This window comes from Erinaceus europaeus, chromosome 6 (genome assembly GCF_950295315.1).
Source record: "Erinaceus europaeus chromosome 6, mEriEur2.1, whole genome shotgun sequence".
Lineage (NCBI taxonomy): Eukaryota > Metazoa > Chordata > Mammalia > Eulipotyphla > Erinaceidae > Erinaceus > Erinaceus europaeus.
The window spans coordinates 70,185,095-70,200,273 of NC_080167.1; the positions used below are offsets into that span (position 1 = coordinate 70,185,095).

The following is a 15,179-nucleotide window of genomic DNA, read 5'->3' on the forward strand; positions in this document are numbered from 1 at the left end:
GGCAGCTCTGTTTTTCTCTCTGAAAAGAAGGTCAGCCTAGAATGGAATGATGGACATAAAGAAAACAAACAAGGGAGTAGCCCAGGGACTGCATCCATCCCCCCCTGGCTAGGACTAGGGAGGCAGGCAGGCTCAGCCAACCACCTGGAGAATGGTAGTCACGGCCTTGCTTCTGCTCAAATGGAATATCAGTTCCAGGATGCCTCTCCTCTCATCTCCACACTCAGCTCTGGGTTTTTTGGTTTTTAAAAAAACTTTTTTTAATTATCTTTATTGATTTATTGGAAAGACAGCCAGAAATTGAGAAGAGAGGACACAGAGAGGGAGAGAGACAGAGAGACACCTGTAGCCCTGCTTCACCACTCGCAAAGCTTTCCCCCTGCTGGTGGGGACCAGGGGCTCGAACCCGGGTCCTTGTGAGCTGTAATATATGCACTCAACCAGGTACGCCACCACCTGGCTCCTTTCGGGTCTGGTTTATGGCAGCACTGGGAATGGAACCTGGGATCTTTGGTGCCTCAGGCTTGTAAGCTTTTGCATAACCATTAAGCTGTCTCCCAACCCACATCTCCATACATTGTCTTTTTTTTAATTATTTATTTATTCATGAGAAAGATAGGAGGAGAGAAAGAACCAGCCATCACTCTGGTACATGTGCTGCCAGGGATTGAACTCAGGACCTCATGCTTGAGAGTGTATGTCTTAGCCACTGCGCCACCTCCTGGACCACATTGTCTTAAGGCACAGTCAACAAACATTGTATTTAACTTGTTGCTGGGCTCTGTAACTAAACCACCCAGGCAACCCCAGACACTAAGTAACAAGGGGCCGGCCTGAGGTCAACAGGGCAGCCCGCTTCTCCGAACCGAGGTGTGAGTTTCAAATAATTCTGCTTTGATTCTGTTTTCCCTCCCAATCACTTCAAAATGCAAAAGTCATTCTGAGGTCACAGGGGGGCTGGGTCTCAGTCCCTAGAAGGGCCTTTGCCCTGCGAGCCCAGCCCTCACCTCAGCGGAGGAAGCTCGGGACCCTGGTATCTCTCCCTCTGCCTCTCTCTAGCCGAAAGAACTTGCTTGCGGTGGAGAAGGCTAGCGGCAATAAGAACAAGATAATAATGATATCTTCCTCTTTGGCCTGTGCTCTGAAGTGAACATGAGGCCACCAATCTGGAAGGTAACAAAATCCCCCCGCCCCCGTGGGTAGGTGTTTTGTTAGGCTTATAATGACTGAGACTTATTTAGCAAAAACATTATTGAGAATATATTTAAAAAATATTTTAATCATCTTTATTCTTTATTATCTTTATTTATTTGATGGAGACAGCCAGAAATTAAGAGAAAGGGGGAGACAGAGAGGGAGAAAAACAGACACCTGCAGCCCTGCATCACCACTGGAGAAGCTTTCGCCCTGCAGGTGGGGACCAGGGATTTGAACCTGGGTCCCTTGTGCCCTGCTAACGTGTGCGCTCAACCAGGTGCGCCACCACCTGGCCCCTAAGAATATTGTTTAAAGGACAGTTTAAGGTTAGCTTATTTGACAGAGGGGGGGGGGCGGGTTTGGCCAGCAGAATCCAGGCCTTACTGTGTCCTAGGCCCAGCTCCCAAGGTCAGTCAAGGCCGAGAAGGGCAGGGGTTGTGCTGGGTTCCGGGAGGGGTGGCACATGTCCTCAGGCAAAGCCAGTTTTGAGACAAAGAACAGGTGAAATCCTAAGACATCCAGGTGGAGCCTGTAGGATTGAACTTCCTGTTTAAGAGAGCAACTTGAGGGGGACGGAGGGGGGTGGGAGGTAGCGCAGCGGGTTAAGCGCACATGGTGCAAAGCTCAAAGACCGGCGTAAGGAGCCCGGTTCGAGCCCCCGGCTCCCCACCTGCAGGGGAGTCACTTCACAGGCGGTGAAGCAGGTCTGCAGGTGTCTGTCTTTCTCTCCCCCTCTCTGTCTTCCCCTCCTCTCTCCATTTCTCTCTGTCCTATGCAATAAAATGGAAAAATAGCCTCCAGGAGCCATGGATTTGTAGTGCAGGCACCAAGCCCCAGCAATAACTCTGCAGGCAAAAAAAAAAGGGCCTTGAGAAAGCAAGGCACACAAGTCTCCTGTCCCTATCTCTAGGGGGAAAGCTTTGTGAATGGTAAAGCAGTGCAGCAGGTCTCTCTCTCTCTTTCTCTTCCCCTTCCTCTCAATTCCTGGCTGTCTCTATCCAAGAGATAAATAAAGATAAAAAACCAACAACAACAATAAAAAAAAAACAAAAAACCCAGGCCCAGGGGCCCAGGCTATGGTTCAGTGGAGAGACTGAGTCCCCGTGTCTAAGCCCAGAGTCACAATGAACACCCAGGGGACCTTACAGATGGCAGCGCAGTGCCCTGCTGTCTCCCTCCCAGGGCTTCTCTCACTCACTGGTGCCACACTGACATTGAAATAGAAATGAAAATAAGAATCACATACAAAAGGTCAGCAGGCTGGATGTGACCTATCCGAGAAGACGCCCTGAGCCCTGGGTCCCACTGCCAGGCAGTCTCCTGGGGTTCCTCCTCTCCTGGGGAGGGGGAGGCCGCCTCCTTCAGCCCGGCCGAGTTGGGGGGAGGCCTACAGGACAGAGGGGCCCACAGCTGTGGGGGTGCTCAGGGAAGTGGGTTGAAACTGTGCGGTTTCTTTAATCCCACTGAGGGGGATTCCAGTTACGGGGCAGCCTCAGTGATCCCAGGACCTGAGTCTGTGAAATCTTTCAGCCCTGGAATCATCAGAGAATCTTCACACTCTTCTGTTGCAGCTGCCACACTCCATGTGCTGTTTTGTTTGTTTGTTTACTGAGGGAAACTGCAGAGGCATAGACTCCTTTGCAAGTGGGCTCATTTCCTCTTAGCAGAAGCCCTTTAGAGCTGGGGTTTGGCTATGCAGCGTGGGAAGCGTCCTGTGGGCTCATTTCATTCTGCATCTTTGAATCATCCAACGCCAGGTGTCTTCTAGGTGAGGAGAGTGTTGCTGTTGCTACTGTTGTTGTGTCCTCCTCCTCCTCCTCCTCCTTCTCTTTCTTTCTTTCTTCCTCTTTCTCTTTTTTTCTCCCTCTCTCTCTCTTTCTCCTTCTCCCTCTCTTTTTATTTGCCTCCAGGGTTGTTGCTGGGGCGTGGCGCCTGTGCCACACATCCACTGCTCCTGAAGGCCATTTTGTTTTTTTTTTTCCATTTTATTGACTAGAACAAAGAGAAATGGAGAGAGGAGGGGAGATAGAGAGGGAGAGAAAGATAGACACCTGCAGACCTGCTTCACGGCTTGTGAAGTGACACCCTGGCAGGTAGGGAGCCGGGGGCTCGAACTGGGATCCTTGTGCTTCCTACTATGTGCACTTAACTGGTGAGACGCAGCCCAGCCCTCATTTTTCTTCTCCTTCTCTTTCTCTTTCTCCTTCTCTTCCTCCTCTGTCTCCTTTTCCTCCTCCTTTTTCTGTACCAGGGCCCTGCTCAGCTCTGGCTTATGGTGGTGTGAGAGTGTGAACCTGGGACTTCAAAGCCTCAGACAGGAGAGTTTGTTTGCATAACCATTATGCTACCTACCCCTACCTTCTCTTTCTCTTCTCTCTCCTCTTTTTCTCTCTCCTCTTTCTCTTTCTCGTTTTTCTTTCCCTGCAGGAAATCTCACACATGTGCAATTCATCTGTCCCCAGGGCTGACTTCTGCATTCGATTTATTTTGCTATATAGACTGACTGACTCAGGAGAGGGAGGGAGAGATGCGGGCACCTCTCCACCCATGGAGCTTTCTCTGGTGCCGCGATGCTCCACACCGGGGGGTGGGTGTCAGCACTAGGTATCAGGGGAGAGGAGGTGAATGGGGAAGTCTGAGGCCTGCCCCTTCCCTGTGTGATGTGCTCCTGTTGGAAGCAAGCCTTTCCTGGGCTTCTCATGTGTATGATGCTGGCGCAACTGGGAATTGCTAAGTCCCTCTCTCTCTGTGTGCATGCGTGCATGTCCGTGTGTGTAAAACTGGTTCTTTCCCCTCTTCATTTTTCTTTAATTTTTTTCTTTATTACTATTTATTAGATAGAGACAGAGAAAGCAATAGGTAAGGGGGAAGGTAGAGAGGAAAAGAGACAGACATACAGACAGACACCTGCAGCCCTGCTTCACCACTTGTCAAGCTTCCCCCCTGCAGTTGGGGACCTGAGGCTTGAACCCAGGTTCTTGCACAAGGCAACGTGCTCTCTCCCGGCTGAGCCCCTCCAGTCCCTCCCCTCTTCTTTTGTTGGCTGTTACTCTCAGCCCTGTGGTTCACGTGAGCTCGAACTTCTTTGGCAAAACTTCTGTCTCAGGTGTCCGTGTCACATCACACAATAGGAAAGCTCCACAGGGCCGAATGTGCCTCTTATTTCCCCCTGGTGTTTGAACTCTATTCTAAATATGAATTTTTTCCTAAGCAAGGTTTTTAAAATTTTTTTATTTATTTTCCCTTTTGTTGCCCTTGTTATTTATTTATTGTTGCTGTAGTTATTATTGATGTCATCATTGTTAGATAGGACAGAGAGAAATGGAGAGAGGAGGGGAAGACAGAGATGGGGAGAGAAAGACAGACACCTGCAGATCTGCTTCACCGCCTAGGAAGCGACTCCCCTGCAGGTGGGGAGCCAGGGGCTCGAACTGGGATCCTTACGCCGGTCCTTGTGCTTCACACCATGTGCGCTTAGCCCACCGGACTCCCCCTAAGCAATGTTTTTTTATATTTAATTATTTATTTTCCCTTTTGTTGCCATTGTTGTTTAACATTGTTGTGGTTATTGATGTCGTTGTTGGTAGATAGGACAGAGAGAAATGGAGAGAGGAGGAGAGAAAGACGGACACCTGCACACCTGCTTCACCGCCTGTGAAGCGACTCCCCTGCAGGTGGGGAGCCGGGGGCTCGAACTGGGATCCTTACGCCGGTCCTTACGCTAAGCAATATTTTTTAAGAGCCGTTTTTTGGGGGGACGTACCCAAAATGTTTGATGCTACTGTTCCCAGGTCAACTTTTTCACCTACTCTATCCTATCTTATCCTACCCTACCCTACCCTACCCTACCCTACCTACCCTACCCTACCCTACCCTACCCTACCTACCCTACCCTACCCTATCCTACCCTATCCTACCCCTACCCTACCCTATCCTACCCTACCCTACCCTACCCTATCCTACCCTATCCTACCCTACCCTACCCTATCCTACCCTATCCTACCCCTACCCTACCCTATCCTACCCTACCCTACCCTACCCTACCCTATCCTATCCTACCCTACCCTACCCTATCCTATCCTACCCTATCCTACCCTACCCTACCCTATCCTACCCTACCCTATCCTACCTTACCCTACCCTATCCTACCCTATCCTATCCTACCCTATCCTACCCTACCCTACCCTACCCTACCCTACCCTACCCTACCCTACCCTATCTTACTCTAGCCTAGCCTAGCCTAGCCTAGCCTAAGCTCAGAGAAGAACCACAGCATTGTTCCACTGGCCATAGGGCTTCCCCTGGTTACCTCAGTTTTCCCATGTGCTCCTGGGGCTGGAATCCAGGGCACAAACACTACTGGATGAACCATCTCCCAGGCTCTAAAGTTTTTTTTTTTTTTTTTTTTTGCAGTGCCTAGGAATGAACTCAGAACAATGTCTGTGACTGATACTGCTGAGTAGTTGTATTTTTTAAGATAAATGTTTGGAAGAGAGAGAGGAAGGAGCAGGGTTGAATTACTGTGTTGTTATTCATGCTGAATCCAGGGCCTTAGGCTTGGCCAAACACGCTTTACCAGGTGAGCTCCCTCTTGGTCCCTAAATCCAGCAGTGTTTTCCACACACTTCAGTGTGTGTCCACTATTCATTCATTCATTCATTCATTCATTCATTCATTCATTCATTCCTCAAACACTTCTTGAGAAACCATCAGCACCTTGGGCCTGACCTGAGAGAGGCTTCCTGGTGGAAGTGAAGGGACAAGAAGCTCCCCCCACAGGTGGGCCCACCCCTGCGAGACAGGGTGCTGGGCCACACTGCCAGCAGTGAAAATGACACTCAGAATCCTGAAGAGATGGAAGGTGGGAAATGAATGAAGCCGCAGTGAGGAGAGTTAAGCTAGGCTGGGCTCCAGAAGGGCTACGTTAGAAGTGAATTTCTTTCTTTAAAAAAAATATGTGTTTGTGTTCCCACCTGCAGGGGGCAAGTTTCACAAGCAATGAGTAGTGCTGCAGGACTCTCTCTCTCTCTCTCTATATATATATATATATGTGTGTGTGTGTGTGTGTGTGTGTGTGTGTGTGTGTGTATAATTCTCCCACCACTTCCTTTTAAATTTTTCCCTGTCTTTATCCAAAAGATTTTAAAAAGACTAACAAGGACTTCATCTCTCTGTCTCTCTCTTTCTCCTCTTTCTTCCCCCCTCTCTCTATATATATAAAATTCTCCCCACCACTTCCTTTTAAATTTTTCCCTGTCTTTATCCAAAAGATTTTAAAAAGATTAACAAGGATTTCATCTCTCTGTCATCTGTCTCTCTCTCTCTCTTCTGGGGGTCTACACACCTACATGGTTTGTACTTTCTTCTCTTTTTCTATCCTCACTATGTCCCAATATTTGCTCACCTTCTCCCTGAAGGGAATAGTTAACAAAAAAAAATGTATTTGTGATGACAGAAAGAGAGGTGAAGAAGAGAGCTAAAGCAGCGCTCTGGCACAGGTGACACTGGGGATGGAACTCAGGACCTCAAGTTTGCCAGTCCACTCATTTAACCCCCGGGCCACTGGGAATTCATTTCATCTGTGTCCTCTAGCAGCTTTAAGATGACTGGCACGGCCTGCTTTCTCTCCACTCTGGACCGTCTGCCGCTATCTTTGGCTCTGCTTGAGGGAGTGAGCGCCTCTCCGGGAAGCACGTCGTGTAAGGTATTCAGCCCTGTGACACAGTCAGGGGCTGCCTGTTTGTATCTGAAACCTTTGCCAGAGGGGTCAGCTCAAGAGCAGGCACTCACACATACAGCACGCAGAGCAGTGCTTGCCATTGGGGGCACGAGAATAGTCGGGCCAGTCTTGATCCAATTCTCTGATTAGACGGATAGTGAGGTGGGCAAGGCCATCCAGGTGGGAAAGCATGCCTAAGTGTAACATTCATGGAGAGACATATGTGTGTGGAATATGCTATTTCAGTTCCCAGAGAATGGCTGGATTAAAAAAAAAAAAGAAAAACAACTGCATATGCTTTCCTTCTTTAATTCCCGTGAACTTGCTAAAAATAAGATGCTGCGTCACGCTATACCATTCTTACACACACAGGCTGTGAGACACCGGGTCACGCTATACCATTCTTACACACACACACAGGCTGTGAGACACTGGGTCACGCTATACCATTCTTACACACACAGGCTGTGAGACACCGGGTCACGCTATACCATTCTTACACACACATACAGGCTGTGAGACGCCGGGTCACACTATACCATTCTTACACACACATACAGGCTGTGAGACGCTGGGTCACGCTATATCATTCTTACACACACAGGCTGTGAGACACCGGGTCACGCTATACCATTCTTACACACACAGGCTGTGAGACACCGGGTCACGCTATACCATTCTTACACACACAGGCTGTGAGACACCGGGTCACACTATACCGTTCTTACACACACAGGCTGTGAGACACTGGGTCACGCTATACCATTCTTACACACACACACAGGCTGTGAGATACCGGGTCACGCTATACCATTCTTACACACACACACAGGCTGTGAGACACCGGGTCACGCTATACCATTCTTACACACACACACAGGCTGTGAGACACTGGGTCACGCTATACCATTCTTACACACACACACAGGCTGTGAGACACTGGGTCACGCTATACCATTCTTACACACACAGGCTGTGAGACACTGGGTCATGCTATACCATTCTTACACACACAGGCTGTGTGCTTGTGTCACTGAGCGTATGCGTTTGTAAACACGTCCTCTCATGCTGCATCTTTGATAAAACTATTCATTTATTTTTGCCTCCAGGGCAGCACAGGGATTCAGTGCCAGCACTACAAATCCACTTCTCCTGGTGGCATTTTATTTCCTTTCTTTCTTTCTTTCTTTCTTTCTTTCTTTCTTTCTTTCTTTCCATAGGACAGAGAAATTGAGAGGGGAGAGGGAAACAGAGGAGAGAGAGTGGAAGACAGATACCTGCAGACCTGCTTCACTGCTTGTGAAGCACCCCCTCTGCAGGTGGGGAGCTGGGGGTCTCAAGCCCAGATCCTTGCTCTGGTCCTTGCACTTAGCACTATGAGTCATTAACCAGGTGTGCCACCACTCACCCATCCCCAAGTTATTTATTTCTTTATTTTTTATCAGAGCACTGTTCATCCCTGGTTTATGGTAGTGTGGGGGATTGAATCTGGGATTTTGGAACCTCTGTTTGCATGAGAGTCTCTTTGCCGAACCATGATGGTATCTACCCCCCACTCGAATTATTTATTTATTAACAAGAGCTAGAGAGAACATGAACCAGGGTATCACTTGGATACATGCAAAGTCAGGGATTGAACTCAGGACCTCATGCTCATCAGTCCAGTGCTCTCATCCCTGAACCACCTCCCAGGTCACTCTGTGAAAACAGGCCTCCCTCCCCAGTTCTACCTTCAACACTCTGCTGACACTTCATGTTGGCCTGTTGGCAAAATCGTGATGTATTTTTCTGTTTTTCTAGGTCAAAACGTCTGGAGGCTCGGCTGACAATCCACTACCTTCTGTCTTGTCTGAAAGTCTGCCGGAGTCACCGTCGTGCTTTGTAGCCTCTGCACAACCGTTTGCTCATCAGCCTCCTCATTCTCAAGTCTTTGGCCAGTGATTTCCAAACAGAAGGGCTCCTGAGGCTGAGGGTGTGTGGAACCCGATTCCAGTGACTGAGGGTGGGCTGAGAGTCAGGGGGTCCTGGGGGTCCTCGAGGGGTTCACTGTATTTCCAGTTCAGTGACTGATCCGAGCCTGGGCACTGGACAATCTCCCCCAGCTGCTTGCTCTCCTGTCCTGATGCGGGAACATGAACTAAGTGGCCTTGATCCCTCCCTTTCTCTAGCCCCCATGGTGAGAAAGGCCTAGAGATCACCAGTCCCACCTTTCTGCTGACAAGACCAGGGCTGCAGAGAACTCGAGGCACCAGTGCATGGCAGACTCGGGACTGGAAGGGAACGTGTGCAACGTCTGCGGTGCTCTGAGCAGTATCATTCTGAGAAAGTCCCCCTTCTCCCCACCCCCACCCCCAGTTCTTTTATTTTGCTTCCTGGGTTATCGCTGGGGCTGGGTGCCAGCAGGATGAACCCACTGCTGCTGGAGGCTGTTCTGCCCATTTTGTTATCCTTGTTGTTGCCTTTGTTGTGGTTGTTATTGTTGTCATAGCTAAGTTCTGGTAGTTTACCCCCCCCCCCCATGCATCGAAACAAAAGCAATGCCTGTAATTAGGAGTGTGAGTTCAAGGGTTAACACCAGCAAGAGACCTCCAGCAAGTCCTTGTTACTGTTGTCACAGACTTCACTGGTGATTTCTTTTCTTCCTTCCTTCCTTTCTTTCTCTCTCTTTCTTTCTTTCCTTCTTTCTTTTTTTGCCTCTATCATAGGAATCCACTGCTCCTGGTGGCTATTTTTCTATTTCACTGGATAGAACAGAAAGAAATTGAGACAGGAAGTGGAGATATAGAGGGAGAGAGAAAGAGAGACACCTGCAGACCTGCTTCACTGCCTGTGAAGTGTCCCCCATGCAGGTGGGGAGCTGGGGGCTCGAACCCAGATCCTCACACGGGTCTTTGGGCTTAATGCTATGTGTGCTTAACCGGGTATACCACTGCCTGGCCCCCCAAACTTCATTGTTTATTATTATTATTATTATTATTATTATTAATTAGAGAAAGAAATTGATGGAGAGGGAGATAGAAAGAGACAGAGAGACACCTGCAGCCCTGCTTCACCACTTGTGAAGCTTCCCCCCTTCAGGTGGGGACCTGGGGCTTGAACCTGGTTCCTTGCACACTGTGATGTGATCGAATCCTCATATTCCAGAAATCCTCATATTCCAGGGGGCAAAAATGAATTCACTACCCTTGGGGACAGGGGTGTCTACACTGGCCAGGCTATGGCACAGGGAGCCTGGGACTGACACAGAGCCGGTAGGCTTTGCCTTGGTATGTGTATGGGGGTCCCTGGCCCCTACAGAGTGTTCCCCCCGCCCATTTTTCCGGGCCAGGGAAACCACGGGACCCCCCAGCTCTTTGCAGCCAGAGGTCAGCGCAGGGTCACAGGAAGCAGGGAGGTGGACAGTGGCCGCAGGAGAAGGGGGGCAACTCCATGGCCTGCGGTCACTTCTGCTGGACCCCCCTTCCCCTCCCCTCTGTTTTCACCAGGCCGGCTGACAAGCCCTTAAGCCCGGGCACCTCCCCCCAGCCCCCAGCCAGACGCGTGGTCCCTTGTCCCCAGGTGGGGGGGACCTGCGGCCATTCCTTCCCAAGACCCCCAGCTTCCTGAGGGAGGAGCGCCCAGAGCGAGCTCCAAGTCCGTGAGGGGCTTCAAAGTGACAAAGACATGGGGGGGGTCGGGGAAAGGGGGAGCGAGGTTGGGGGGGTCGGTGGGAGGTCGAGGGAGTCCTGGCAGGTGGTGGTGGGGGTTCAGAGCGAGGAGGGGGCCGAGGGGGGCTCCAGGGAGGTCGGGGGTCCCCTGGGGGAGGCTTCGGGGAGGCTGGGGATCTTGGGGGAGGGGAGACCTCCGGGGCGGTGAGGGGGTTTTCTGGGGGGCTCGGGGGAGGGGGAGGCCTCCGGGGCGGTGAGGAGGGGGGTTTCGGGGAGGCGGATCCAGGGTCCTCCGGGGCGGTGAGAAAGGGGCTTCAGGGAGGCGGGGGGGGGGGATTGGGGGCCTCCGGGGGGTGAGGAAGGGGCTCAGGTAGGCGGGGGGTATTCGGGGGGGGTCGGGGGCTCCGGGCGGTGAGGAGGGGGCTTCATGGAGGCTGGGGAGCTCGGGGGGGAGGTAGGGGGCCTCAGGAGCGATGAGGAGGGGGCTTCGGGGAGGCTGGGTGGCTCGGGGGGGGGGAGGTAGGGGCCTCCGGGGCGGTGAGGAGGGGGCTTCGGGGAGAGCGGCGAGGGCCTGCGCGGAGGTGGGGGGCTGGCGGACGGCTGGGGTATGCGGGAGGCCCGGCGGGTGCTCGGGGGCCTCGGCCGGCGCCCCCCCCCCGCAGAGCACGCGGCGCCCCGCCCCCCTCCCGCCCCGCCCCCTCCCCTCCCTGCGGCCCGCCTCCCTCCCTCCCTCCTCCCTCCCTCGTCCCTTCCTCCTCCCTCCTTCGTCCCTCCCTCCTTCCTCCCTCCTGCCTCCCCTCCCTCCCGCCGCCACTCGGCCCCGGGCAGCCCAGCCAGCAGCGCCCGGCCGCCCCGCGCCCGACAGGTGTCCCGGCGGCCGGCAGCGAGCAGGGCGGGGGATGCCCGGCCAGAGCCCCCCCGGCGCCTAGCCCCCCGGCCCCCGGCCCCCGCCCGCCGGCGGCATGAAAGTGACCGTGTGCTTCGGGCGGACCCGGGTGGTCGTGCCGTGCGGGGACGGACACATGAAGGTGCTGAGCCTCGTGCAGCAGGCGGTCACCCGCTACCGCAAGGCGATCGCCAAGGTGAGGCCGGGGCGCGGGGCGGCGGGGCGGCGGGGCGGCGGGGCGGCGGGGCGGCGGGGCGGCGGGGCGGCGGGGCGCGGGGCGGCGGGGCGCGGGGCGGCGGGGCGCGGGGCGGCGGGGCGCGGGGCGGCGGGGCGCGGGGCGGCGGGGCGCGGGGCGGCGGGGCGCGGGGCGGCGGGGCGCGGGGCGGCGGGCGGGCCGCGGGCAACATGGCGCTGCCGGGCGGGCGGAGCGGCCGCCGCGGGCGGGAGGATGGGGAGCACCGGGCCTGCGGGCCCCCCGGGGCACCCCCCCCGGGAAGCCCCCCGGGACCCCCGGCCCGCACCCCGGGGCACCCCCCCGCACCCCGCCCGGCCCGGAAGCGCCGCCGCGGGACCCCCGGCCGCCCCGAGCCCGCTCCCCGTCCGCCCGGCCGCCCGGCCGCGCAAATCCAGCCCCAGGCCTCGCCCGGCTGCAGGCCCGGAGCCCCCAGAACTTTGGGGGGGCGGGGGGCGACCGGGGCGGCCGCACTCTCCGTGCGGGGGTCCCGCCGGGCGCGCTCGGTCGGTCCCGGGCGCCGGGGGCCTCGGGGGGCGGGGGGCGGCGAGGCCGGGGTGGGGGCGCCCGGGGGGCCGGGGGGCTCGGCCTGCTCCCTGCCCCGAGAGAAAAGTTTGCCCGCCGCCGCCTCCCAGTGCTGCCCCGGACCCGGGCCTGCATCTCCTCGTCCGGCTCGTGGTCCCGGGTCCGACTCGGCCCGCCCCCGCCTCGCCTCTTGCTCTTGCGCTGGGTGGGCTGGCGATAACATTGTCTCCTCGCCTGCATTCCTGCCCCGTGTGTCAGCGGCGAAAGGGCTTCTCCCAGAGTGTTTGACAACAGCCCACGCCGCCCAAGTTTTCTCCCGAGCACCTGAGGATATTTCTTTTCTTTCTTTCCTTTCTTTCTTTTTGCCCGAGAGCGACCTGCAGGCGTCACTTTCCCTTGGTGCTGCGGGGTCTGGCCTCAGGGCCTGGGGCGGCCCGAGTGAGTTCGCAGGTCCCTCCTCAGGCCTCTTCCAGGACTGAAATTCTGCAGGAAAACACTTCTGAACAGGACTGGTGTGTGTGCTCAGCAGAGACCCTGGGGGTTGGGAGTGGGGTGGGAATGGCATTCATGGGGCTTTTTTTTTCCCCCAGAGGTGATCGTGGGGGCTCATGTCACAATGAGAGATGTTGACTCTTCCTAATAGCTCTAAAATGTTCCTTACAGTTGGCTGATCCCCTTGATTGAAAAATCAAATAAAGTTAGTGGAAACAGGGTACCTGTTTATCCAACAGCCCTGACAAGGGGGACAGACAGAAAAAGTCAGTCTGCAGCAGACAGACAGAATGAGACGTGTGGAGGGCCAGTGGTGGTGCCTGGCCTGAGTGTTTTCCACCCATTCCGGATGTGCATTTCAAAGTTTGTCTCTCCGGGGTTTGTCTGTGGAGGCTGTGCAGTGACTAGAGCGTTGGGTTGGCAAGCCAAAGGTCCAGAGTTCCATCCCTGACATTGCAGGTGCCCGGCCGGTGCTCTGCGTCTCTCGCTCATAACAGGAACACGCCACTCCTGGCACATGATGTTTCCCAGGATCTCCCTACCTGCAGGGCCTCTCACTTTCTGGCCCCATGACGCTGGGAACTAAACAAAACAAAACGAAACCAACCAAAAGCCTTGTATGGAGCAGGAATTGAACCCTGCCTTCACTGAGAGTCGTCTGCTCTCAGGGCTGAGGCATCTTGATCCCATTCACAACATGCCTGTTGGAAGCCAACTACAGAAGTCCTAAAAGGAAAGAAAGGCCCTCAGTGGCAGACACTCTGCAGCCTGCTGCCTCAGATTCTGAGGTGATGAACATTTCGTGGCCACAGGCTTAAAGTGAGTCGGGTGTCGGTGGTGGATTGACTGAGCGGTTTACTCATTGCTCAGAAACTCTTCAGTTTTATCTCTGCCCAAGGCATCATCCTGGGTACTGGGCAGCTTGAAGGACACTCTGGGGCTCTGTGGACAGCGGACGATAGGACAGGAGACGCCGTGGTGCTCTGAGTTGAGTAAAGGGGGCACAAGTATGGACTGGCATGTTGTGTAGACCAGGATGTTGGGCGACCTTGTCTTTTTGTTTGTTTGTTTTGTTAAATGCCAGTGGTGAGAGCTTCACAGAAACCTAGCAGCACACAAAGGGTAGGTTTAGTTTCCTTAAGAGAGCGTGAGAAGACACCCTAAGTTTAAGGGACCGCCGAGCTGGCCTTGCTTTCTATTTTCTGTATGTCGCTGCCCATGAATGTGATTTCTGTTTAGTAGTGTAAGAGCTGAGCTTGGAAGAGGAAGTGTGAGACACCAGGTGGAGAAGGAGGGGAGGCTGGGTGGGTCTCACTCAGGGTGCCGTTCGCTCCTGTGAGGTGGATAGGATGGAGAGGAAGAGTCAGGCGGTGGGGCGGCTCCCAGTGTTATCAGAATGCTCTCCGTTCAGCTTGAATCAGTCAGTAGTTACATGTTACGATGGGCTTTGCAGCATGCAAAGTTCGGTCACTGGATCACAAGATTGTTGACATACAGATGTTGCAAGAGCCCGAGTATTTTCTGGCTTCTTTTATTTGTGGTTTTTAACCATTAAACTGTCAGGTAGTGGTCTGAGATTAAGCTTTTTGTCTTTCTTCCTGCTCCCCCTCCCCATCATTTATACTACTTTAAATGATTTCTGATTATTAAATACTAGTTAATCATTTTAAATGCTTAAGAAGGGAAGAATTCTTGGCAGTTCCCACCCCCACTTTTACTCCCTCAGCCCTTCCTTACTGTCTATTGTTTAGGAGAACAAGATAGAGTCTGCATGAAGAATTGGGTAGTGCGCGTGTTGGCTGCTGAGTGCTGGTGAGGTTGCTAGGTGATGTGAAGCCTGGTGAACTTCCATCTGGCGAGGGAAATGAGGGGAGATCATATTTATGGCTTTGTGTAAGAACCAGCTAAGTCCTCCCCCCAAAAAAACAAAAACAAAAACAAAACTCAAGTCATTACGTCTCTGCAGTGAGCATTATGCAGGGTGGCGGTGTGGTTAGTTTCTTGATATTAGTTGTGTTCTTGTCTTGTTGTCAGGTTAAAAAGATCAAAATTCTTCTGGATAGGAAAGTGGTGTCACTTCATACCAGAAATGTTCCCAACAAGCAGATATCTATCTAAAGGCCATTGGCTTTTAGCCATTGCATCCTCTTATAGAAAACAAAACAAAACAAGACAGTTTGTTCACCAGCGATCATTGACTGGTGAGAAAGCTTTGGCCCCTCATCCTTCTTTGGAACCGAGTAGCTGAATTGGCCAGGCGCTTGAGGTGACTCTCTGTCCTTTGGCTACAGCCTGAGTCACTTGCTTCTGATGGATTCCAACTGCGGTGGATGTGGCTGTGTAGAGTGCTGTCCTTGGTGTTTGAGGCCTCCACCGGCAGGCACTCTTTAATTGGGGAGTGAATCAGGGCTGGCTGTGTTTATCCTGCTGTGCACTCAGATTCTCGCTCTGAGAAAGGTTTAAAGGAAAAAAAAAAAAGTG

General features: G+C 53.5%; 1 protein-coding gene and 1 long non-coding RNA gene across 13 annotated transcripts in view; both read left to right on the forward strand.

Annotated features, from left to right (window-relative positions):
• The first annotated feature begins 1,006 nt into the window (after positions 1-1,006).
• On the forward strand, positions 1,007-9,244 carry LOC107522569 (uncharacterized). Its single transcript, XR_009550347.1, has 3 exons — positions 1,007-1,173; positions 8,717-8,888; positions 9,085-9,244. It is a non-coding gene; the product is annotated as an uncharacterized LOC107522569 (long non-coding RNA).
• Positions 9,245-11,325: 2,081 nt separating this feature from the next.
• PARD3 (par-3 family cell polarity regulator) overlaps positions 11,326-15,179 on the forward strand; it is a 652,495-nt gene continuing 648,641 nt past the window's right edge. For 8 of the 12 annotated variants that reach the window (XM_060192482.1, XM_060192490.1, XM_060192484.1 and 5 more), the window contains exon 1: positions 11,327-11,645. In XM_060192482.1, the coding sequence (XP_060048465.1) occupies positions 11,526-11,645 (120 nt within the window). In that variant the 5' untranslated portion in view covers positions 11,327-11,525. Of the gene's footprint in view, positions 11,646-15,179 lie in introns of all 12 variants that reach the window. The other 4 variants (XM_060192488.1, XM_060192489.1, XM_060192493.1 and 1 more) reach the window with 2 other exon arrangements.